This window comes from Helobdella robusta, assembly GCF_000326865.2.
Source record: "Helobdella robusta unplaced genomic scaffold HELROscaffold_43, whole genome shotgun sequence".
NCBI lineage: Eukaryota > Metazoa > Annelida > Clitellata > Rhynchobdellida > Glossiphoniidae > Helobdella > Helobdella robusta.
In genome coordinates, this window is record NW_008705028.1 from 141,182 (window position 1) to 167,306 (window position 26,125).

General features: G+C 36.4%; 2 protein-coding genes across 2 annotated transcripts; one reads left to right on the forward strand and one right to left on the reverse strand.

Moving 5' to 3' along the window:
* Window positions 1–5,874: 5,874 nt before the first annotated feature.
* HELRODRAFT_177467 (hypothetical protein) lies at window positions 5,875–10,498 on the reverse strand (the record flags this gene model as incomplete). Its single annotated transcript, XM_009025667.1, has 5 exons — window positions 5,875–5,983; window positions 9,449–9,762; window positions 9,842–9,955; window positions 10,067–10,215; window positions 10,279–10,498. 5 exons carry the CDS (start codon window positions 10,496–10,498, stop codon window positions 5,875–5,877), a joined length of 906 nt encoding a protein of 301 aa, XP_009023915.1.
* Window positions 10,499–15,966: 5,468 nt separating this feature from the next.
* On the forward strand, window positions 15,967–16,215 carry HELRODRAFT_147564 (hypothetical protein; the record flags this gene model as incomplete). Its single annotated transcript, XM_009025668.1, has 1 exon — window positions 15,967–16,215. A coding segment is annotated over one exon (249 nt), but the record flags the coding sequence as incomplete, so codon positions are not given.
* Between the last annotated feature and the right edge of the window lie 9,910 nt (window positions 16,216–26,125).

Consider the following 26,125-nt stretch of genomic DNA (forward strand, 5'->3'; position numbering starts at 1 on the left):
AAGCTAAAAATTCGGTAGATTTTATCAAATATTGCATCAATTATGGTCTCCTCCTCGCCTATATATATATATATATATATATATATATATAAAACAGCATTGTTACATATTTTGTCTGGTTTGTTTTCGGCAATGGACGCACGTCCAGAACTTATCGTTGTTAACGTTTTTAAACATGTCTGCAGCGTTTGATTGTGTAAACCATGATGTTTTGCTAGCAAGACTATGTAACGATTATGGTATTACAGACACAGCTCATAAATGGTTCAGGTCGTATTTGACAAACCGAACACAGCAGGTTTCGTTTAACAATTCAGTATCTGATTTTGCCTTGGTAACAACAGGTGTGCCACAAGGCTCAGTTCTAGGACCAATTCTCTTTATTTTGTACACAGCAGATATAATCAAAATAATTTTCTCTCATGGATTCACTTGTCATGCGTTTGCCGACGACATTCAGGTTCTAGTCACTAGTCCTCCAGGTTCGTTTCGTGATGAGGTTGATAGATTTGTCCAGTGTTTAAAAGAAGTTGGATATTGGATGTCATCAAACTCGCTCAAGCTCAATGAATGTAAAACGCAGTTGCTACCGGTGGGTACATGGCAGCAGTTGTCAAAACTAGATTTCTGTTCTGTTGAGATGGGAGATGTAAAGATATCATTATCTGCAACTGCATCAAATTTGGGAGTTTTACTTGATAGCAATTTATCGATGAAAAACTACATTAAGAAAATATATACATCAAGTAATATTTATTTAAGAAACATTTATCGAATCAGACATTCATTGGATAGATCGGCACTGGTGACGCTGATTCATGCTTTTATAACATCGCAAATTGGCTTCTGCAACATAAACTTATATAAACTTATATATATATAAAGTTTATATAACTTCCAAGAAGGTCAATTGCTCTTTTTCAGTCGATTCGATTCAGAACAGGGCTGCAAAATTGGTAACTGGCAGGATGAAGTTTGTGATGTTGTTTTCAAAAATTTTCAAAAAAATGTCTGCGTCGTCTCATATACGGTCAGATGATATGAATTTGTTGACAATACCGGTTTCACATTTGCAGATTGATGCACGGAGTATCTCTGTTGCAGGTCCGACCGTGTGGAACAGCTTGTTACAGTCCGGACTGTCTTTTAGAACATTTAAAAAAGTACTAAAACATATTTGTTCACTGTTAAACTTTGTTTTTTTTGTTAAAGTTTTTTTTTTCAAATTTTTTTTTGTTATTAATAGTATTGTAGACTTCTATGTTTAAATAACTACGATAGCGCCTTTGAGAACATTTAATTGGCGCTATATAAGTTTCCTATTGATTGATTGATTAATTGATATAAATCACAGCATGTTCAGCGTTGGATAACTTCCTGTTTAATTTTTCTAACGGTAGATCGTAAATCATTGTCAAGTTTCTTGAGTTCGAAATTCAAATTTTTATTTATTTTAAGCAAGGTAGAACAAAAAAGCTTTTTTCGGTATTCCTATACCATCTTCGATGTTCGAATTGATACGTTGTGCATGTAGCCGAATGTTCAAACATATATATCCTGTGCCTCTAAAATGTTAATTTTTTGTTTAATGTGAATACTTAACGGTCATTTAATTAGATATTACAATTTTCTACTTTCTGTAATATGACACTTTTAGGTGACACATTATCGATGATTCCTCTGTTTCTAAAATTTGTTAGTGGGAAGGATTCCAATTGCACGTTGTTGAATATTTATTATCGAATGTCTTTGTTCTATGAGTATTGACTCGGCTAATAGTAAATTATAACTGTTGTTGCATTAATGTAAGATTTCAACATTTGTTATCCAAGATTTGCTTAGTAATTTTAGTTTTGTGTTTCTTTTTCATGTGATTCTTTATAGCGCCTGTTTGTACGTGCATCGTGAGTCTTCTCGATAGCTTGGTCGTCGTCATATCAATATATTCAGAACTATGGTGCCCACACTCAGCAGTATTATATTTGAACAGATATATTAGATGGCTATGATCCATTATCGATTCTGGCTTACTAGTGTTGTTGTTTTCCTTCACAAGAGAAGACGTTTTTTGGAGTAACATACTCGTAGTTTAATACTATCGTTTTCGTTTGCTGCTTGAACGTTATTTTATATGATTCTTTTTATGATTTTTTTCATCCTGTTCGAAAGCAGTTGACAAGTGGTTTTTATAATACTGTTGTTATTGTTAGTTGCATTGTTGTTGTTGCTGCTGATTTTTTGTTCTTTGCGTTCTATTATTTTGTGTATTATGGAATTTTTACATCCATTATTAGCGAGTAATTTAGTGACTCTATCTAATTCTGTTGTTCTGCTTCCTACATCAGAAAAGTGTGTTGGATAGTTTTTTTATTATATTTCTCAATAGTTCGAACCAAATTTTTTTCGTTATTATTTATTTATCTTGCGATTGTTCAAATTGATTATATGTTGGTAGCTTTTGGCAAATTCTTTCAAGCATTTGGTAATATCTTGTTTAATGTTATCGTCGATATTACTTTGTATCCACTGGTTTTCATAATCACTTAGTTTTTGAGACAACTGATAATGACGACAAGAATTTGGTTCGAAACATTGAAAAATGTAATAAAAAAAACTATCCAACGCTAGAAATTCGGTGGATTTAAAGTTAAATTGAAAGTTAACTAACGCCGAACATGCTGTGGTTTTAGTCAATAAAATATATATATATATATATATATATATATATATATATATATATATATACATATATATATATATATATTAGGATTAAGGAAAAAAAATATATATATATATGTGTGTGTGTGTGTGTGTGTGTGTGTGTGCGCGCGCGCGTGTGTGTGTGTGTCCAAGGATTTTGAGATTAAAAAGAGTTAGGTTGTGGATAAAGTTGAAAAGATGAACACGTTAATTAAAATTTTTGAAACTTAGGACACTTTTTTCAAGATACATCTTTGTTATTTGGAATGAAAAAAGATTATGTCTATCAGCAGCAAGAAATTATTTTATTAATACAGTATCAAATGTTGTGATCCTGGCAAGTACGTTCTCGATATCGATTAAAGACAAAAACTTGAAATTTTTGTACCAATTTATTAGTCTCAGTAATGAAAAAAATGTCTGTAGTATTTGATAACTCAATTTTTTGAATTATCAGTCGATAATTATGCTCTCTGCTGCGTGCGTTGCTGCGCGTCTTAGATCAAACAAATCTCCATTTCAATAAAAATATGATCAGTTGCTCTAGTATATACATATATACAACTTGGGTATAAATTCAGTTGTTAGGAATGATAAAAAAATAGATATCTGTAAAGCGGTGTCGAACCTAGGTTTTATAATTGATTCAAACCTAACAATGAAATCTCATTTTAAAATGATTTCTATATCATGCTTGGCACAGATTAGAAGAATGAAACAGATTCGAGAATCACTTGATAAAGACGCAAGGTGCACTCAGGGGTCAATTATTGCAATGGTTTGTTTTATGGACTCCTGGCTAGATCTGTCAAAACTCTGCAATCGATTCAAAACCGTACTACCTGGATTGTGGTTGGATGTCGATGGTATGATCATTCTACACCGATCCTGAATGATTTGCATTGGCTGCCCATAAATAAAAAAATTGTTTTTAAAATCTCTGTCACAGTTTTTAAGTCACTAAACGGTCTGGCTCCATAATATTTTTCAGATAAACTGAAATTAACGCCGACTGCATCTGGTGTGCGTTTGAGGTGTGACGATTTGAACAGTTTTGTGGTTCCTCAAACGAACGATATATTAAATTTTCTCTTAATAAAAATAATAATAATAATACAAATGTATATTAGACATAAGCTTTACCATGATGTCGAAAGTAAAGCCAAGAATTTTGGGGTTGTATTCGAGCGGTAGTAACTGATTGTTGATTTTGACTTGAAGATGATAATGGTATTGGTCAATCTAAAATGTAATGAGAGTAACTGTAGAGATTACGCGAAGTAAAAAAGTCGTGAAGTGTTTAGAGGTAGTTGTGATTTGTATCTTGGTCATTAGAGTAGATGGCAAAGTCGTGATAGGATTTTCGTGATAGGAAAAGATTGAGGTACTTTTGAGACAGAAGTTACAAAAAATTGAAGATAGAGCAGAGTCTTGAGATACACCAGTGAGGATGACACGTTGTTTTGATGATTGGTGGCAAAGTTCTGTTGAACCGTGTTTTAAATCAAATAAATTGATTGTAGAAAAGTAAAATAAATGACGTACCTGATTAGTATATGATAGTTGATGATGTTGAATGTTTTGCAAGGTTTATTCCAGTTACAAGTGTTCGATGGGCTAATCTTTTTTTGGCCAAAACCGTTGACTATGTTTGGGGGGTAAGTGCTGTAGTTGTTGAATGTCCAGGTCAAAAACCGTGATTAAATGTTTGTTTTTATAGCATATAGGCATTTTTTGAAAACTTTGATAGCAGAAATAGTAGTGAAATTAAACAATATAATTTGGTTTTTTTCAGGTTTTCCAAGTTTGAGTAAGGTTTTGTAAATATTGAGCATTTTGTAGTTTTTTAGCAATTCATTAAAAATATTCGTTAGATGTGTAATGCCGACTTGTCCAATGTATTTGAGATGAAAGAGAGTTAGATTGTCTAGTCCAATTGCTTTTGATAATCAAGATTATTTTATGGCTTCGTTAACTTAATCAGGATTGAAAATATGGTAATCGGGAAGATTAAGTTTATTAGTTTTACGGATTGAAATTATGTTGTGCTTGTTGGCTGAGTGCTAAGTAAAAGAGGTAACAAATTTGTTACAAAGATTGGCTAGCTATGTTGTTATTGACTGTTTTGCCATTGAAGTTAATAGCCTTGTTTTAAGATTGTTCAATTTTTCTTTTTAGAGATTTTATTGTTTTCCAGAGATGCTTGATGTTGGTGCGGCAATTGAAAGTGTTTGGAATATTTTTTCGATCGAATTATCTTGAAGTGATTTGATGTTTGTTGAATTTGAAGAGTTGGGCAATATTACATAATGTTGGGTCGATGGAGCGGAATTTACGTTATTTCATGATTTTTGTTATTTATTTTTATATTCCAGGTTTGGATTGAATGTGGCAACCTGCTGGGATGTTGTGTTTACTAGCTGTAATTAGAATTTGATTTCTAGCTGTGGATGGGTTTTGTTTGTAAAAGCTATTTCGTCTTCAATCGTGTGCATGTCCAAATCTGCTTTGGCAAAATTTGTGAATGTAATTTTAGACGTTTTTGTAAATTCATAAGTTGCTAAAATAGTGTAAAGGAAGATGGTCAGAAGAAAGTGCTATTTCATAATGAATATTAAAACAAAAGCAATTGTAAAATTAAGTGCTATAGGTTGTTCATAAGTACGTAAGCCGATGGCTGTGTCTATGTGAAACGTACCTACCGCAACTCAAGTTTTCGATTTCGGGAGCCATTTTTTCTTCACGAATATTTAGAATATTTGAATACCAAAGTTGGTCAAGAGCATTGATATTGCTAAGTAATATTAGGTTTGGTAATGAAAAAAAGATAGGACATCAATGCTTTGATATTTGATTTGCATGAACTTTGAGGTGGAATGTTAAATGTTTATGGTATTCATTTCAGTATTCTTAGCTTTGATAGTTATTCAATGATGCCAATGCCCGGTAGCTGTTTAAGTAGCAAATGAAATGTTGTTGAAGATGAGCATGAATAGTCCATCGCTTTTTCCACATTTCCTACCGGTACAATAAATTGTGTATTTATAAAATTCCAAGTGTTATGAGTTTGGTTTCTTGTATTGCTGCTATTTGAATTTCGTTGGTAGGTAGTGAGGTGGTGTTTTAGCTCATCTAGTTTATTTTGGACGCAAATACTGTTGATTTACACAATTTTTAACATTCTACCTGGCGATGATGATTTTGAAACGTCGTTTTTCGGAAGCTTGTAGCATTATTGTTGATCATGTTGATGTTGATGAATGCTGAAGAAGCCAAGATAAAACTATTATTGTTGTTGATATTATTGCGTTTGTTATTTGATTTCCAAGGTTGAGTTCAATACTAGTAGGGGCAGATTGGCTGGTAAAGACTGCTCTGGTAACCCAAAATCGTCAGTATGTGCAAATTTGTTTTTACACCGTTGGAAAATACTAAAAAATAATACTGAAGAGCAAAAATGCAAACAGAGAAACTGGCTCAAAGTAAAAAAAAATAGAGTGTTGGTAATAAAAAAGTTGAGATGGTTTGGGCCTGTGAATGTGTAAAAAGAAAACGCATAATCTTTAAAACCAAATGAAAAGATCGGTGACTGATTTGGAAAGATGAAGACCTAAAATTATTGATTTGATTTTAAACTACACTTCATTAAGGTGATGTGAGAAGCCAGATTAAGGAAAATGTATATAATTACTTTGGTTGGCAAACTTTTTGAATTAAATTCTCAATTTAGATTGGCATAAAAAATTATATTTTTTTATCATCTTTTTATCAAAACCAAATAGTGAAAATTGTATTATTAACTCAACTGTTTTTTTCAAATTTGTCAACGTTTTCACATAAAAAAACAAACAATCTTTTATCACAAATAATAGTAACCTATTTTTGATGAAATGGAAGGCCATGTGAGTCAAGTTTTTGGGATCCAAAAGGAAATAACAATTAGGCACTGTCAAAAGTAAATTTTTTTCCCATGACAGCAGATTGACAAAACAATTAATCTTTTCTCCGTGTTTTACAAAAGCAGGATATGTAAGAATTCGTCCTTTAAATTTTTTTTAAATAATAAAATATTTGAACAAGGTTTTTTTCACAATAATTATAACAAATTCTATTTGTAAAACATTCTGTGCATATCATTAGAAGCACTTGAATTTATACTTAAATAAATCATAATAAAAAAATTTGAATAACTGTATTTCAGTACATTGGCATAATTCAACTATTTCATCAATTTGTTTAGCATTTTTTTAAGCAAAAAAACAATAATAAATGTTATTGTTGTTGTTACCCCTCCCGGGGGGCCCTCAGGATACAATCGAGGTCGGAGCCAATCCGCCACTGCAACAGGGTTGCTCCAGAAGTCTATTGGTTGAAAATCCGTGGAGTTTTGGGTACAGCTAAACAAATGCTGAACATTATCAGCAGCGGCTTTAGCAGTGTTTGTATGTAGGCTCTTTTAAGCTGTCTTCAGAGTGTTATTGTCGATTATTGTGGGTAGAACCGCATTTATTGTTGAAGACCATTTTTAGAGGGTGGTTTTTATGTCACGACTCGGAAGAGGTTGTATGATGATATTATGGCACGGGTGGCTTGGGTTATGGCATAAGAGGAGGAATTGTGAGGCTATTAGTTCTAAATGCTGCCTTACCGTTAACATCTGGCATTCTGAGTGCAGATGTCGTTCTGATGCGACGGCATGGCAACCAGTAACCAGACGTAGTGCAGCATTCTAGGAGCGTTGAAGACGGGAAAAACTTGAATCTGACGTCAGTGGTGCCCAGGCAAGACAGGCATATTCGATTGTTGAACGACCAATAGTTTTGTAGGTCTGTAGAAGAGTTTCCTTATCCTGACCGAAGGTAGTACCGCTGAGTGCACTTAAAATGTTGGTTCTTTTAGAGACTTTCGATGCTGCTTGGTTATGGTGTCGTGAGAAAGAAAGCATCGTGTCTAGGGTGAGGCCTAATATATTATGGTTGTGCTCAAGAGGAAGGAGATTGTTATTGATTTTGATTGAAGGTTGGTGATAATATTGTGATGTGTGTGAAGTGAAAAGAATGATTGTGGACTTGGAGGTGGAAATCTCCAAGTTTCTGTTGTTGAAAAAATCAAAGAGCTTCGGCAGGTAACAATTGAGCTGGTGGGTCAGACTATCTGCATCCGGACCAGTGGTTTAGACTGTGAAGTCGTCTGCATAGGAAATTACTTTGATGTTTTGAGGCGGGGTTGGAATCTTGGAAACGTAGAAGTTAAACAGAGTTGGTGACAATACTAATCCTTGAGATACTCCTGAACGGATGGTACGTTATTTTGAGGATTGTCGATGAAACTCTGTTGAGGTGGAGCGACCGTGCAGATAGTTTGAAAGCCAGCGGACAATTGACCATGGAAGCGTTGACAGTAGGAGGTCAGAGATTAGGGTACGATAGTTAACGGTATCGAATGCTTTTGTGAGGTCCAGTGTTGTTAAAATTGTACGATGAGCTGGCCTCTTTTGGTTTAGTCCGTTTGCGATGTCGGTAACCATCGTAGTGAGCAGATGTGAGCGACCGTGCAGATAGTTTGAAAGCCAGCGGACAATTGACCGTGGAAGCGTTGACAGTAGGAGGTCAGAGATTAGGGTACGATAGTTAACGATATCGAAGGCTTTTGTGAGGTCCAGTGCTGTTAAAATTGTATGATGAGCTGGCCTCTTTTGGTTTAGTCCGTTTGCGATGTCGGTAACCATCGTAGTGAGAGCTGTTGTTGTTGAGTGAAGTGGGTGAAAACCATGTTGATGGCTCGCTAATTGTGAGATGATTTGAGATGATCGGCAGTAGGCATTTTTCAAATACTTTGGCTGCCGGACAAGTAGAGATATGGGACAATAGGATTTCGCGTCGCTAGCTGGTTTGCCGGGTTTTAGTAGGGGGATGATCCTAGATTTTTTATAAATTTCGAGAATCCTAAAGGTTTGTAGGGATTTTTTGAAAATCTAGGTTAGGAAGGAAATTCTTATTGGGCCTAAGTGCTCTAGGTAGAATATTGTCAGGTTGTCCGGCCCTGTTGCTTTGGACGGTTTTGATGTACTAATTGCTTCTGCAACCTGATTAGGTGTGATGGTAGAGTGATCGTCAAGTTGAAGTTTCTTGACGGTTTTGTTGATGATTCTATTTTGTTTGTTTGTCGAATGTTTTGTTGCAGAGGTGAACAGTTTGTTGAATAGATTGGCCATTTGCAGGTTATTGACCTGTTGTTGAAATTGATGGCAATATTTGAGTATTGAATTGGTTTGCCGCTGAGAGTTTTAATAGTACTCCAGAGGCGTTTTGTGTTTGTTATTTTGTTGAAGGTGCCCAGGAAATCCTTCCAACGCGATTGCTTTGAGTTCATTGATTTTATGTTGAATTGTTAATGATAGTATTGCAATGTCTTTTTATGTACGATCTTTTGTTCTGATATCATCCTGCCTTTTTATTAGTCCAATGATTTCTTTCGATAGACTTGGAGTATATGAAACTCGTCTACCGGAAGGTATGTTGTGGTCACTTGCGACCTGTAGAATACGAAAGAACGATTTTTGGCAACTGATAGGTTAGGAGGGAAAACTAGATTGGACAAAACGGCTTCGGATTCAGCAGTGAAACTATCCCAATAAGCTTTAGCGAAATTTATGAATTTTACTTTTGGTGAGCGAAAGTGTTGAATTGTTGTTTGTAGATTGATGTGAATTGGAAGATGATCAGATGAGAGTGAAGTCATCGCGGACCATTCCATGTTTATGATCAACGTGTCCGAGGCGACAGAGATATCTGGTGATGAGGGTTGGCCGGATGTTGAGAGACGCGTCGGGGTATCCAGGTTGAGCGTGCCGCAGCAAAAATTTTTGATTTCACTGGCTAGAATACTTGAATACCACAGGGGATCATGTGCGTTTACGTTTCCCAACAAAACGACGTTCGGTATTGATAGGAATTGTGAAATTGAAACTGAGAAGCCAGTTGGGCAAACTGATTGAGGGAGGATGTAGATGTTGACAATGTTGATATCTGTGCCGCCCGCTTTGATTATGATGGCCTGACTCTATATTGTGGGAGTATTGGGTAGTGACATTATGCTGAAGAGAATGCTGTTGTGGATGAGTTTTAATAAGAACCCTTACCCCCTCGACCATTTCCTCGGTCCTTGCGGTAAATCGCGTAATCCCTGAAGACTGGCGTTTTGGAGCTTTAAGACAGCTTAGATTCTTGGAGGGCTGCGATGTGAATGCTGTGGTCTATTAAATTTTGTTGAATTTCTTCATATTTTTTTTTGATGCCGTTACTGTTGAGTTGAAAAAAATTTAACTGTCCAGCATTTGTAGCTTGGGTTGTTGATGGTTTGTTACGGGAATAGTTGTTGCTTGATGATGTTGATGTCGATGTAGGCCGTCGTGAGATATCAATCGGCGCCGTCGACAGTTGTTACAGTTGTAATAACCGTTGATGTTGGTTGTCCAGTTGTTGAAATGATGCCAGTTGTAGGTTTTGCAATGGGCTGAAAATTGGGTTTTGTTGATTTTATGATAGCATCCAGGGCAAATCCAGATCTTTGGGGGACCTGGGTTTGGTTCAATTCCGGTTCTCAGAAAAAGGCAACGGAGCAGGATGGCCAGAATGGCCCGCCCCGTCGACAAAACCCCCGTGGACATCCAGGTGGGAAGAGTTTTGTTGCAACCGTTTGTTGGAACGACTGATTTGACGGTCCAATCGGTTCCACCGCGAGAAAGCAGTTGCTCCAGAGCCGCATTAATCGATGACATTAATAAATTGAGAGACATATTTTATAAAGCCAAAATTACACGGAAAATTGTTTGACTGGAAAAATCTTTCAGCCGACATTTTTTATAAATCTAATAAAATAATGTTTTACATAAGTTTTTATTTTATTTTTATTATTAATTTTAAGAAATTTAACATAGTACGCAAACGTACTATTTCTACATCTAACTTGGCTGTTCTCTTTAAAACTCCACAATAAGTCTTCGTAATTGTTTGTGGACGTTCACGCATTTATATAATCGTATGAATCTATAAACAGGTTCAGATAAACTACAAAATTTATTTCATCTTCACCAAAGTGATCATGTTCGTTTTTAATTTTATTATGGTATCCATTATCCGTAATAGTTTTTTTTTCTTTTTTTATACTTTATAAATCTGAATTGTCTGGTAAAAAAAATCATTTTTTTTTCAATAATCAACTTTATGCTGATGATTCTTATGTCCTGGGCATGATATAAAACTGCATCCACGCTGCCTTGCGTGCTTTTGAGCAAAAAGCTAGGCCCACCGCTTATAACTGGTGGTTATCGTCAGGATGGGTGTCCGGATGTAAAAAAATTTCCCCAAAATTATTCTATGCCATCACAACCAAAAAAAAACGGCCCCTAGTCCCCAGCAGGCCTTAAGTGGCCAAGGGGTACTAAAAATTGTTGAATGTTGCAGAAAAATTCAGAATGGCCCCTCTATGGTACTTAGACTTAAAACGCCCAATGTAATGTTGGATCACTGACTGGCCGCAGCATGAAAATCGCAGAAAAGCTCGAGCGTGGAAGGATTGACATCTGCTGCCTTCAGGAGACCCGATGGAAATCGAATAGTATCTGTCATATCAACTCAGACAAAAAAAATATACCTAAACTAACGGCCAAAAATGGTGTTGGAAGTTTTGTCAAAGAACCGCTACTGTACTGGATATTAAAAAGAATAACTCAAGTCTCATGTGGTTCAAGCTTAGCCTAAAAAAACAAAAATAACTTTTTTTCTGCATACGCACCCCAGACAGGCGAATCAGAAGAGATGAAAAATGACTTCTGGGCTGCGTTCTCTGACACCATCTCAACAATACCAAAATCTGAAACAATTCTGATTGGAGGCAATTTCAATGGCCACGTTGGAGAAAAAACAAATAGTTTTGACAACGTACATGGCGGTTTTGGCTATGGAGAACGGAATGAAGATGGCAACAGCATCCTTGAGTTTGCTGAAAGTCACGGGTTTTGTTTACTGAACACATATTTTAGAAAGAGGTTGGAACATCTCATAAGATATAAAAGTGGTAATCAACCACGCAAATGACTTCTTCGCTGTCAAGCAACGACAAAGAAGGCTATTCAAAAATGTCAAAGTTATACCTGGCGAATCATGTGTCGCCCAACATAGACTCCTTGTGGCAGACCTGGTTGTCAAACTGTCACAACATAAATCTAAACAAATGTCTGGAGAATCAAAACGTGGTAGCTGAAACGCAATATTCATCGAGATAAGTTTCAACACTTTGTCGCAACACACACCACCAATCGCAAGCCAGTACAGATTGGAGTACATACAAAACTGTTTTGATAAACGCTGCCACTACAGTTTGTGGGAAAATTGGTACAAAACGTCAGCATGAACGGGACACTTGGTGGTGGAATGACAGTGTACAAAATGCAATAGCTGAAAAGAAAGCTGCATACAAGCAATGGCAAAAATCAAAGTCTTTTGATGACCATACAATTTTCCGTGATGCAAGACGTCAAGTCGCACTGGATCGGACAGATCAGTGAAGAGAGTGGCTCATTAAATGCAAAGGTGAACAAATGAAATCTCTGTATCGTATAGCAAAACAAACAAAGCCTACGAAAAAGATATAGTTGGTGCCTCATGTACCAAAAACGACAAAAATGAGATGGTTCTTGAACAAGATGAGATCAAGCTACAGTGGAGAAAATACTTCAACCGTTTGCTAAATGAAACAAATCCCATCAATGTCAACTTTGACGCTCCACCCATCGAATGTCCAATTCAAGACATCACTGTAAAGGAGCTTTCAGAAGCTCTGAAAGCTATAAAGGATGGAAAGGCAGCAGGGCCCTCTGGACCCACAAATGACACTATCAAAACATCTGGTACTACAGGTATCTAAACGTTACTACAAGTTTGTCGGGAAGTATGGAAAAATTGCTGAATGCCGACTGAATGGAACTATAGCATGAGAGTTCCGCTATACAAATGCAAAGAGGATCCATTGAACTGTTCATCAAATCAGGGTATACGTCTGTTAGAACACTCTCTGAAAATTGTCGAGAAAATCATTGAGAGAAAATTAACGTCGTGCATCCCAATCGGAAATTATATATTTGGTTTCCTAGCGGGAAAATCAACAATTAATGCAATACACATCCTTCGGCAACTGCAAGAGAAATACCTTGCAAAGCATCAACAACTATCACACATTTTTGTAGACCATGAAAAAGCATTTGATCGAGTTCCCGTGAAGCAATCAGGTGGAGTCTACGTCGACAACTTATTCCAGAATATTTTGTTCGACTTGTGATGGAAATGTATATGAATACTAAGACTCTTGTCAGCACAACGGTTAGAAACACATGCATTTGACATCGGCGTTGGAGTTCACCAAGGCTCGATTCTCAGTCCACTGTTATTTATAACTGTGAACGATGACCCTGTTCAGTTTGTAAAGCTGGTGTAGGTAGCAATTCAATCAAGTGTAAGCAGTGTAACCAGTGGTGTCACAAACGTTGTTCAAAAATAATTGGTATTTTATCTAAAGTGTCTAATTTTGTTTGTCCTGACACTACCACTACGATCCCATACTGTGACATCCCACTATCACTACGATCAAAACTTTATAAATCTGTGATACGTCCAAATTTGGCGCAAAAAATTGATGGCAAACCTCGGGGGAACTGGGTGCCTGAACGCTAAACAAAGATTGATTGATTGTAGGTTAATGCAAAGTAATTGTATATTAATGACTAAAAACTGGTGGAGAAGTTATCAATGTCGGCGATGTTTAGTAGAACATAGCAAACATAACTATCAAGTCGCCACCCAATCTACATATCAAAAAAAGACTTACATCACAAAACACCTCAACCATATTAACACTCAATAAAACTTTATCATTCACATAACTAGTTTTTATTTAATAAAATTTTATCATTCACACAACCAGTTTTTATTTATCGACTCACTAACTCACTTTATCAATCAATAACAACAAATTCGAAATAGCAATGTTTTTGATGTCCTTAAGGCAGAAAAAGTCACATCGTTTCAATATCTAGAAAATATTCTGGATTGTACTGGAACAGCTGAAGCTGGCGTTCGAGCACGCATACGTGCAGCCTGGAATAAATGGCGTCTCTTTGCTTCTATATTGATGCGGCGTGACATCCCACTACCACTCTTCATAGTTTAGATGATAAAAAAAACGAATGCCGGCAACACCGTCTGAGGTGGTTTGGTCATGTCAAACGAAGTGGAAACAGTGCCATAACTTCTCTTGCAGATGTTAAAGTACCTGGCACTCGTACCAAAAACCATACAAAGAAGTCCTGGTCGCAAACAATCGAGCAGGACATGAAAGATGTAAATTTAAACAAAATGGATACAACTGATTGCCTAATTTGGCGCAAAAATTTGATGGCAAAGAAAACAACGTCCTACCTCGGGGAACTGGGTCTCTGGACGCAAAACGAAAATTGATTGATCTATATATTATTATTATAAATTTTGACACTTTTACGATCTACTAAATTGATTGAAATTGGAATCATACAAATCTCATTTTTCAAAATTTTATTTCCGATCAACCGAGCGCAATTTATTTTTTATCCGACTACAAAGTTAGCGACGGGTCCCCGCAACTTTGCGGTTTTTGGGTCGGTTGTTTGGAATGGTTTGCCTATTACTTACGTGACCCTAACCTACCATATTTACAATTTCGAAGTCAACTTAAAAAATTTTTATCTGCACAATGAACGTTCGTCTTATTTGTCTATGATTCAGTAGCGCTTTTAGCGTAATTTACCACTTCTTACATACAAACTATTTCCCATGGAAGTATAGACGAGGTAATTAGACCAATGTAAAACCATCTGAGCATACGCGATTATTGGGCGAATACACAAGCACAAACTACCGCTCTCACCTATATAAGGTGATGCAGAATCAAACAAAAAAATTTTATATCTTAGGTCTGATATCTCAAGGTTCTCTTGGTTCTCAAGTCTCCTATCTCTAGTCTAACTACTGCGCCTTCAATTTAACCTTTATTTATTAACAATATTATTTTTTTAACTTCGAATAAAAATTTGTCAAACCAAAATGGGTGAGTTCGTGTTTAATTTATTTCAACATAAAATTTCTAATTAACGTAACTAACCTAACAATAAAGTCTTATAAGTCAACAATTTAAATCGTCATCACATTGTAACTTATTTAACAATAATCGAGTCGATACGCGAGCATTAAACCAGTGATCTGTTAGTTTCCTGTTTCTATATCGAAGCGTGGTTCGACGCAATATAACGATAGCAAACTGGCGTCACAACGTAATACAACACTCTACATAATATGGTCTAGAACACACACAGTCTACATAATAAACTTAAAATAAAACTAAACTTCTACTGGTTGGAACATGGCAGCATTTGGCAGGATTGGAGATGAACTCAGTTAAAGTGAACAGTGAAAGAATTTCGTTTTGTAACAATGCAATCAACTTGGGTGATGTGTTTAATTCAAATCTAACATTTGAGTACTATATCAAGATGTTGTCAAGAGATTGCACGTATTAGATCAGAAAAATTAATCAGACTCTGGTACATGCCTTTGTCCACTGCAGTAGTTTACTTTATGGTTTGCCTGACAAATCCACCTGCATCTTGCAGTCAATACAAAATCGTGCGGCAAAGGTTGTGGTTGGTGGTCTGTGGAATGATCATGTGACGCCTATACTAAAAAGGGTTGCATTGGCTGACAGCTGATAAGGAACAGTGTACAAGATTGTAGTTTTGATGTATAAAACGCTTAATGGTAATGATCCAGTGTATCTGCAAGACAAAATTAAGAGGAATTTACTGCGTCAGGCAGGTGCACACCTAAGGTCGTTTGATTTGAATATGTTGACAGTCCTGGTTACAAATCTTTCCGTGAGAAGAACAACTATGCAAGACGTCAAGTTGCACCGGCTCGGACAAATCAGTGCAGAGAGTGGCTCACTAAAAGCAAAGGTGAACAAATGAAATCTCTGTATCGTATAGCAAAAAAAACAAAGCGTACGAAAAAAGACATAGTCGGTGCCTCATGTATCAAAAATGACAAAAATAAGATGGTTCTTGAACAAGATGAGATCAAGCTACAGTGGAGAGAATACTTCAACCGTCTGTTAAACGAAACAAATACCATCAATGTTAACTTTGACGCTCCACCCATCGAAGGTCCGAATTCAGACATCACTGTAGAGGAGCTTACAAAAACTCTGAAAGCTATGAAGGATGGAAAGGCAGCAGGGCCCTCGGGACTCACAAATGATATTATCAAAGCATCTGGAACTGCAGGTATCCAAACGTTACTACAACTTTGCCGTGAAATCTGGAGAAATTGCTCAATGCCGACTGAATGGAACTATAGCATGACAGTCCCGCTATACAAAGGCAAAGGTTATCCATTAAACTGTTCATCATATCGGGGTATACGTCTGTTAGAACACTCCCTGAAAATTGTCGAGAAAATCATTGAGAGAAGATTAATGTCGTGCATCACAATGGGAAATTATCAATTTGGTTTCCTAGCGGGAAAATCAACAATTAATGCAATTCACATCCTTCGGCAACTGCAAGAGAAATACCTCGCAAAGCATCAACAACTATCACACATTTTTGAAAACCTTTAAGAAGCATTTGATCGAGTTCCCCGTGAAACAATCAGGTGGAGTCTACGTCGACAACTCATTCCAGAATATCTTGTTCGACTTGTGATGGAAATGTATACAAATACTAAGACTCTTGTCAGCACAACGGTTGGAAACACAGATGCATTTGACATCGGCGTTGGAGTTCACCAAGGCTCGATTCTCAGTCCACTGTTATTTATAACTGTGATGGAAGAAATCACAAAACCGATACGCATTGGTGACATTTGGAATCTAATATATGCTGATGATATCGTTTTAACAGCCACGTCTGAGCAGAATGTTTGAAAATTGGAACACCAGACTCGCCGATCATGGATTCAAAGTCAACATCAGCAAAACCAAAGCAATGAACACTGAAGAACCCATCCAATCCACAGCTACTGGACGATGGCCCTGTTCAGTTTGTAAAGCTGGTGTAGGTAACAATTCAATCAAGTGTCAGCAGTGTAACCAGTGGTGTCACAAACGTTGTTCAAAAATAATTGGTACTTTATCTAATTTTGTTTGTCCTGCTTGCATCAATCCACAACAACAAATTCGAAATAGCAATGTTTTTGAAGCCATTAAGGTAGAGAAAGTCACATCGTTTCAATATCTAGGATATGTTCTGGATTGTACTGGAACAACTGAAGCTGCCGTTCGAGCATGCATACGTGCAGCCTGGAATAAATGGCCTATCCTTGCCTCTATATTAATGCGGCGTGACATCCCACTACCACTACGATCATGACTTTATAAATCTGTGGTACGTCCGGTGTTGTTACATGGTGCAGAAACATGGCCAATGACAACCAAACTGGAACAACAACTTCAACGAACCGACATGAAAATGCTCCGATGGATGCAACGAATTAGTCTGAAGGACCACATCAAATCCACCGAAAACCTGCGTCGTGTTTGTTTAGATGATATAAAGGACGAAAGCCGGCAACACCGTCTGCGGTGGTTTGGTCATGTCAAACGAAGTAGAAACAGTGCCATAACTTCTCTTGCAGATGTTGAAGTACCTGGCACACGTCCCAAAGGCCGTCCAAAGAAGTCCTGGTCGCAAACAATCGTGCAAGACATGAATACTCTAAATTTAAATGAAAGGGATGCAACTGATCGTCTAATTTGGCGCAAAAAGTTGATGGCAAAGAAAACAACGTCCTACCTCGGGGAACCGGGACTCTGAACGCAAAACGAAGATTGATTGATTGTTAAAAACTCATATACTAAATCTGCTTTTGCTTATTCTTGTCCGTTTTTATGGAATTTTTCACCTGCTAATCTAAATATGTGTGTGTGTAGTCCGTTTCGATAAACAACTCATAAGTTCCGATTTAATAATGATTTATTAACAAAGCAATCAATTATTGTACACGAAAATTTAATTTGTCCTATAACGCAATTAATACTTGGAAAAAAACTGCTTATCTTCGAACCCCCTATCGACAATGTCACAAAAAATATAAATCGTAAATCGATTTCGTAAATAACAGTTACAAAATAATCGAATCTGCGATCAGTTATCACGAAATCCCGTAACACTCAATACGTCGAACCTACCCACTTGTGAGCCCCTTATGTATCCTGCAAATGGTACTACAAATTCCGACCACTACTCTGTCAACGAATCTTAAACTACAACTAGCGACAAACTACTCAAATTCTAACGCAGTTGCCTAAAAAACAGAGAGTGCGTTACTTAATGCAAGCGTAACTAACAAATAACTCTGCAAACCCGGCTAATGCCGTATGTCTACTGACTAGTTAAATAAAAAGCTAGGGATAGCAAGAAGAACGCACAACAATGGCTTACGATTTTATACACTGAATTATAAACAGGAACGATCAAAGCAACGAAATTGTACTACACTGAAACTTAACTCACCTACGTTCGGCACCACACCACGAATTCCAAATTACACATGATACAGGTAACATGTAGAATAGAAATGAATTTACAAACAACAGAAGTTATGACTAGGCCACTCGCGTCCAATTGACGACTGTTGTAACATAAAGAAAAAACAAGAACTTGAAAACGAAACACATTAATCGCTTAACATTAAACGTTTAATTGGTTAACATTAAACTAAAAAATCTCGTGCTGGGGTACAACAGCATTGATGCAGAAATTTGATATGACAAACTAATCATGGCAAAACTAAAATTGAAACTAAAAAAGAAGATAAAACCTCTGGTAGACTTTGTAGGGGATTAGATATATACAGTTATTTTAAACAATAACATTTTTAATTAGTTTTATTAATAATATTAATAACTATGTTTTAATTTAATATATTATTACTACTACTTCTTTGCTTTACTTTTCTTCTTCCCTTTTTACCTTTGTTTGGTTAATAATATAAAATTATTTCTATTCGTCTTAAATTGTCAAATTTATAATCCGACAACAAAAGGGGAATAATTTTAAATGGAACATTCCTCAGCAACTTCAACTGGATAAAGGCAAATTAGAGAATTCCATGATAAAAAAAACAGATATGAAGAAAGGATCTAAGAAAAATTAAAGAGATTAACCAAAGACGTTGGTCAATATTAAAAAACGCTGTAATTGAAAATGCTAATACAGTACTTGGAATTAAAATAATAGATAATATATAATATAAATTGTAAAGATAATAGAAAAAACGATGGGGAAGAGATGGTATAAAGCAGCGATGAACGAAGACGGTTGAGATTATTAAAGGCTGATGGTAAACAAATAGATAAACTGTATTACAAAACAAATAAAAAAGAAATTAAAAACAGATAAAGACAACTGAATAAAACAAAAATGCGTAGAGATTCAACAACATTTTAAATATAACAGAACAAAAGAAGCATACAGAAGAACAAAGGAACTTACTGGTACTTATACAATGAAACTAACCACATTAAAAGATAGAGATGGGAAGATATTAACAGACTGTAAAAAAAATTATAAAAAAATGGAAAGAATATTTTGAAAACCTTGACAACCGCAAACTGGAAGTAGAAACCAAAAGTCTGAAAAAAATTCCAAATATGGAAAACAAATAAGAACAGAAAATTTACTCGAAGAAGAAATAGAAAGAGCCATAAAAGACCTGAAAAAAATAAGGCACCAGGTATAGATGAAATAAAAACAGAAATGCTTAAAGGGGGAGAGAAGACAATAATTAAAGCACACCATGAACTAATTCAAAAAATATTCCACTAAGAGATGATACCTGCGGACTGGGGAAAAGGAGAAATCATTACTATATAGAAACAGAAAAGAGATAAGACAGATTGTAAAAACTACAGAGGGATAACATTGTTAAGCATACCTGGCAAGGTCTACACTAAAATGTTGCAGAGAAGACTACAGAATTATGTTGAAACAATTATAGGGGAAGACTAAGCAGATTTTGTCCAAGCAGAAGCTATATTGATCAAATATTTATTCTTCGACAAATAATGGAAAAGTATATTGATGCAAACGAAACCTGTTTTATCAAATTTATATATTATAAACAAGTTTTCGACTCAGTATAGCATGAAGAACTTTGGCAGGCAATCTAAAGTTTGCAGACGATGTTGGATTACTGACAGAAAATGAAAAACTTTTACAAAACCTTACCACAAGAATCAACGAAGGAAGTAAAAAATTTGGATTAACTATTAACACAAAAAAATAAAGGTGATGCCAGTAAAATATCAGAAAAAGAGAAAACCCCCAAAATTCAGATGTACTGAAAAAGTGGAAAGATGCATGGGTGGAAAGATAACAAGCACCGGAAGCTACCAGGAAGATATAAAAAGAAAAATAAGCATGACTCTACAAACAATGGGGCGCTTAAAACATATATGGAAAGCAAAAGATAGAAGTTTATCAACCAAAACAAAAATATAAAACATTGTTCCGTCATTGTTCCACAGATGATCAATGAATCAGAAACTTGGATAATTAAAAAAAACATACTTTTAGCAGCCAAAATGAATTGTCGTGGGTGTAAGTAGAATCCAAAAAATAAGAAACGACATCAGAAAAAAATTTGGTGAAGAGAGCAACATAATAGAACAAATCTGAAAAAGAAGATTAACTTGGTTTGGACATTTAAACAGGATGAACTTAGAGAAATTATCATACAGAGCCTTATAGAGCCTTATTCAACATGTAGAGGGTAAGAAAAGAAGAGATCATCAAAAAAGACTTGAAGTGACAACATCTAAGATGACTTCAAAATAAATAACACGAACATCGCAGAAGCCGAAAAAATTACAAAAGATAGAAGAAAATGGAGGCTCTTAGTGACTAGCTATTGCGGCTATGGGCTGGCAGATAGCAGATGATGACGATGATGATGATGATGAAACGAAAAAACAACTCAGTTATATTTCAAATTTAAATATTACGATGGTTAACTGAACGTTCACATTCGCCAAATTAATAACACATTCGAGGTAATAATATTACGCAACTAAAAATAACCAATTCTGATTACACATAAATAATCATCGCTCTAATAAACCAAACAAATACATGTACACTGGTAATACAGATTGAACGTTCAACAAATACACAGACGAATAAACAACAAGAAATCTTAGAAAAAAACACGCAAACGCAGTTATAACAAACAGACAGCTAACGCACAAACAGTGAAACACATAACTTTGTACAAGATAATGACGGCGAAACGAAACACAGTGAGGTCGAAACAAAGGGTGTGGCAAAACACAGAACACAGGGAAGGTGATATGAAACTCCAGACACGATGGCAAAACACAGAACACAGTGAAGGTGAGATGAAATCAATCACACAACACAAACAAACCGCCACAACGGTCTGGCTCTCGCAATCAAACAAGACCGGCAAACGCACGGGCCACAACACCACCACCGCAAAAATATACCCACACACACCACACACCACTCCATATGTTTGAGGTGCCTTGTGAAGAAGGTCTTTTCCTGGTATGTAGATTGGGCGACGACTTGATAGTTATGTTCGCGCTGAAAAAGGTTGTGTGTAGTAGTTTTGATTGGTGGTAGTAGAGGATGGATGACGTGGTTGTTGTTATTTTCTATTTTCTTGAACAGTCTTGAATCGAGTGTGTTTGTTGAATATCTGGGTGACGGTAGGATATGGTGCAGGTAGGTAGTTGAAGCGAATTAGTTTTTGGATGTAGGCGCGAACTTTTTTTAAATCGGGCAGGGAATAACCGCTATATTTATATATACATATATATATATATATATACATATATATATATACATACATATATATATATACATACATATATATATATATCACAACATATATATATATGACGTGGTTGTTGTTATTTTCTATTTTCTTGAACAGTCTTGAATCGAGTGTGTTTGTTGAATATCTGGGTGACGGTAGGATATGGTGCAGGTATATATATATACATATATATATATATATATATATATATATATATATATATATATATATATATATGACGTGGTTGTTGTTATTTTCTATTTTCTTGAACAGTCTTGAATCGAGTGTGTTTGTTGAATATCTGGGTGACGGTAGGATATGGTGCAGGTAGGTAGTTGAAGCGAATTAGTTTATATATATATATATATATATATATATATATATATATATATATATATATATATATATTGGTTACGTGACTATTGTATTGTTTTCGCTCTGCTAAAGATTCTCGATTTTCAAAGTTCTGGTGTACATTGATTTGAAAATACAGTTTTGTTCCACCTGTTTATTATGAATACATGTCAAAATCCAAGTAAAAAGACGATATATATATTATTATATATATATATTTATATATATTTTTACTATATTTTATAAATTCTACCGAATGTTTGGCGTTAATATGTTTGTAGTTCGTTTTTTCAATTTTTCTCACTAAAGTTTTTTGGTGAACGTTTAGTTAATTAAAATTCAAAATAAACTTATTTTCCGAATTCGTGCTGCAAATAAGGCCATATTTCGATTTCGAATGAATCATCATCAGTGGTTTTTGATGTTTATAAAGGAAAATATTGACTTTGTCAAAATGAACTTAGATGGAAATTAGGTGTCAGGTTTCTTTATTGGCTGGCCATCTTTGGTCTCCTTTTCTTCATCGATAGCATCATATTCTTCTTTGTCACTATTTACAATGCTAGTTTTTATTACTTCTTTGTTTTAATTGTTGGTTAAGTGAGAAAAATTGAAAAAACGAACTACAAACATATAAACGTCAAACATTTGGTAGAATTTATAGAATATTGTAAAAATTATAGTCTATTGCCAACACACACACACACACACACACACACACACACACACACACACACACACACACACACACACACACACACACACACACACACACACACAACACACACACACACACACACACATATATATATATATATATATATATATATATATATATATATATATATTGTTATAATACTCGCTGTCGTAACTGATTTACGATGGGTTCAAATCTTCGATTGAATAAAATACTCCAAACAGTTATTAATTATTAAAGTTTATTTACAGAAGAAATCAACTAATCGTTTATTTCTAGCAAACTCAAATTAACGCAACAATTAACTTTTAAATTGTTTAAAATCTATCGCTATGACAACGTCAACAAACAAATCAAATATCGCTTTAAATAATTCACCGAATCGGTATTCACAAAATCACAAAATCACGAATTTCACTAATCCCGAATCTTCTTGCGACGTGCGCTTATATATTCTTCGCAAGCGTCGTTTCTAGATTCTTCTAGATGGTCCGATTCTAGCATACTCTAGTCCAGAATGCTCCAGTCACTAGAACATTCTAGAATACTCTAGAATCTAGTGCGTTCGGTAGCACGATTATAACATTACCCCCTTCTTAGTTCTGTTCGTCCCGAACAGCTTTCGTTCCGGTATCCGCATGGTACGGAGCCAGTCTATCCAAATAAACGATCTTCATTCTTGCTCTCGGCTTCCGATATTCCTGAATACGGTAGACGACGTCATTCAAGCGGGTGATGACTTGATAAGGTCCTTCCCACCCTCGCTGGAGCTTTGGAGAACGTCCTTTCTTTCGCTGTGGGTTGTACAGCCAAACTAACTCGTCGACAGCAAAACCGCCACTTCTTCCTTTCAAATCGTATCTGGTTTTGGCCGCCTCCGTGTTTTTCATAATTTTAAGGCGTACGTAACGGTGGATATGGTTTAATCGCTGTCGAAGATTATCCACGTATTCTGTTAATGGTTAGTTGTGGTTCAGGTAGTACGCCATATTTCACATCAGCTGGAGTTCTTAAGGTAGTCCCAAACAGAACTTTTGATGGCGTTTCTCCAGTAGTTGTGTGGATAGCACTCCGGTATGCCATAAGAAACAATGGTATATGACAATCCCAATCCCGTTGATTTTCGTCGACTACTTTAGCCAGATGTTCAATCAGGGTTTGGTTAAATCGTTCCACCATACCGTCAGACTGTGGGTGAAGAGGTGTCGTTCAAGTTTTGTTTATACCCAGCAGCTTGCACATTTCACTAAACAGTTGTGACTCAAAATTTCGACCTTGATCTGAGTGGAGTTCCAATGGGACACCATATCGACTAATCCAATTGAGTACAATTTCCTCAGCGACGGTACATGCTTCTTGGTTGGGTATTGGAAACACCTCAGGCCATTTGCTGAAATAGTCCGCTACAACCAGAATGTAACGGTTTCCATAATCTGATACCGGAAAGGGTCCAGCAATATCAATAGCAATCCGTTCAAAGGGGACACCAACATTGTAGATTTGAATTGCACCTTTTAGCCTTCTTTTGGGTCCTTTGACTGAAGCGCATGTGTTACATTTTCAACACCAGCTCTCTACATCTTCTCTAACGTGAAACCAGTAGAATCCTTCTCGTATTTTGTCAAGGGTCTTTTTCATTCCTAAATGTCCCCCAGAAGGGCCGCCATGCATTTCATCAAAAATTTCGGTCGTTCTACTTCTTGGTATTACAACTTGCATGCGGTGTTTTGATCCATCAGCTGATTCCCATTTTCGTTTCAGCTGAGCCCAATAACCCTTTAACACGGCACTATATTCTGAGATGCTTTGCCAGTCCGGTCGCTTGCCCTCCTTCTTCCATGTGATCAGATGTTGTAGGTCTTCATCCGCAAACTGTGCATAAGCAAGATCAGTCGGTGTCCAACCGTCATCCGCTGATATTGTTGTTGCTCTTATGTCTTCCGATTGTATCTTCTCCTCGTGACGACAGCAATATTTGCATCCTGGTAAACATGGTCGACGGGAGAGATCATCAGCATTACTATGAGTTGTTCCTTTGCGGTGCACGATCTCGAAGTCGTACATTTGTAAATGCTCCAACCATCGGGCCATCTGTCCTTCAAGATCCTTGAAGTTGAGGAGCCATCTTAATGCTGCATGATCAGTTCGGAGAAGAAATTTCTGTCTATAAAGGTACTTGTGGAAGTGTTTTGTTGCATTAACTATTGCTAGTAACTCCTTCCTGCTCACACAATAGTTTCGTTCGGGCTTTGTGAATCCTCTGCTATAATACGCTAGCACCTTTTCTTCTCCGTCTATATGCTGTGACAAAACGGCTCCGATTCCGTTGTTACTTGCATCAGTATCTAACACAAACGTCTTGCCACGAACTGGATATGCTAGCAAAGGAGCATCACATAGTTCAACTTTTAACTTTTCAAATGCTGAGTCGCATAGGGTATTCCAGTTGAAAACTCGGTCCTTCTCGGTAAGTTGTTGGAGAGGTCTGGCAACTTTTGCAAAATCCTTTACAAAATGTCGATAGTACGTTGCCAATCCCAGAAAACTGCGCAATTCATTTTTATTCTTTGGAGTTGGCCAGTCTTTCACAATTTCTATCTTGCTGGGATCGGTTCGAACTCCATCTGAAGATACCACATGTCTCAAATAGTTAACGTCTTTAGAAAATAACCTGCACATTTTAACGTTCAGCTTTAAATTTGCCACCCGAAGTCTTGTGAAGATCTCCCGTAAGTTTTCGACGTGTTGATCAAATGTTCTTCCTAGAACAATTATGTCGTCTAAATAGACAAGACAGGTTTTCCAGTTAAAACCTTGCAATACACATTCCATCAGTCGCTCGAATGTAGGTGGAGCATTGCACAATCCAAATGGCATGACGGTGAATTGCCACAACCCCGATCCGATAGAAAACGCTGTCTTTTCGCGATCGTTCTTGTCGATTTCTACTTGCCAGTATCCGCTTTTCAAATCAAGCGTAGAGAACCAACTTGAGCTAGATAGGGTGTCCATGATGTCATCAATCCTCGGTAATGGATAGCTGTCCTTTTTAGTCACATCATTTAACTTCCTATAACCAACGCTAAAACGGGTAGTGCCGTCCTTATTCTTTACCAAAACTACTGGCGAAATCCAGGGACTTGATGACGGTTCGATGACGCCTTGATTCTGCATTGTCGTTATCATTTCGTTTACTTCTGTTTGTTTTGCTAGAGAAAGACGTCGTGGTACTTGTCGAATCGGTTTCGAATCCTGAGTATCAATTCGGTGAGTTACCAGAGCTGTTTTACCTTGGTCATTGTCACCGGTTGAAAACACGTCTGCAAAATCAGCAATCAACGCCTCGGCTTTTAGACGGTCTTTTTGATACAAATTGAGTCCATCCAGTAGATTTTTGGTAAGTTCTTTGAGTCTACCTTTGTCAGTTGGTAGAACCTTTTCTTGTTGC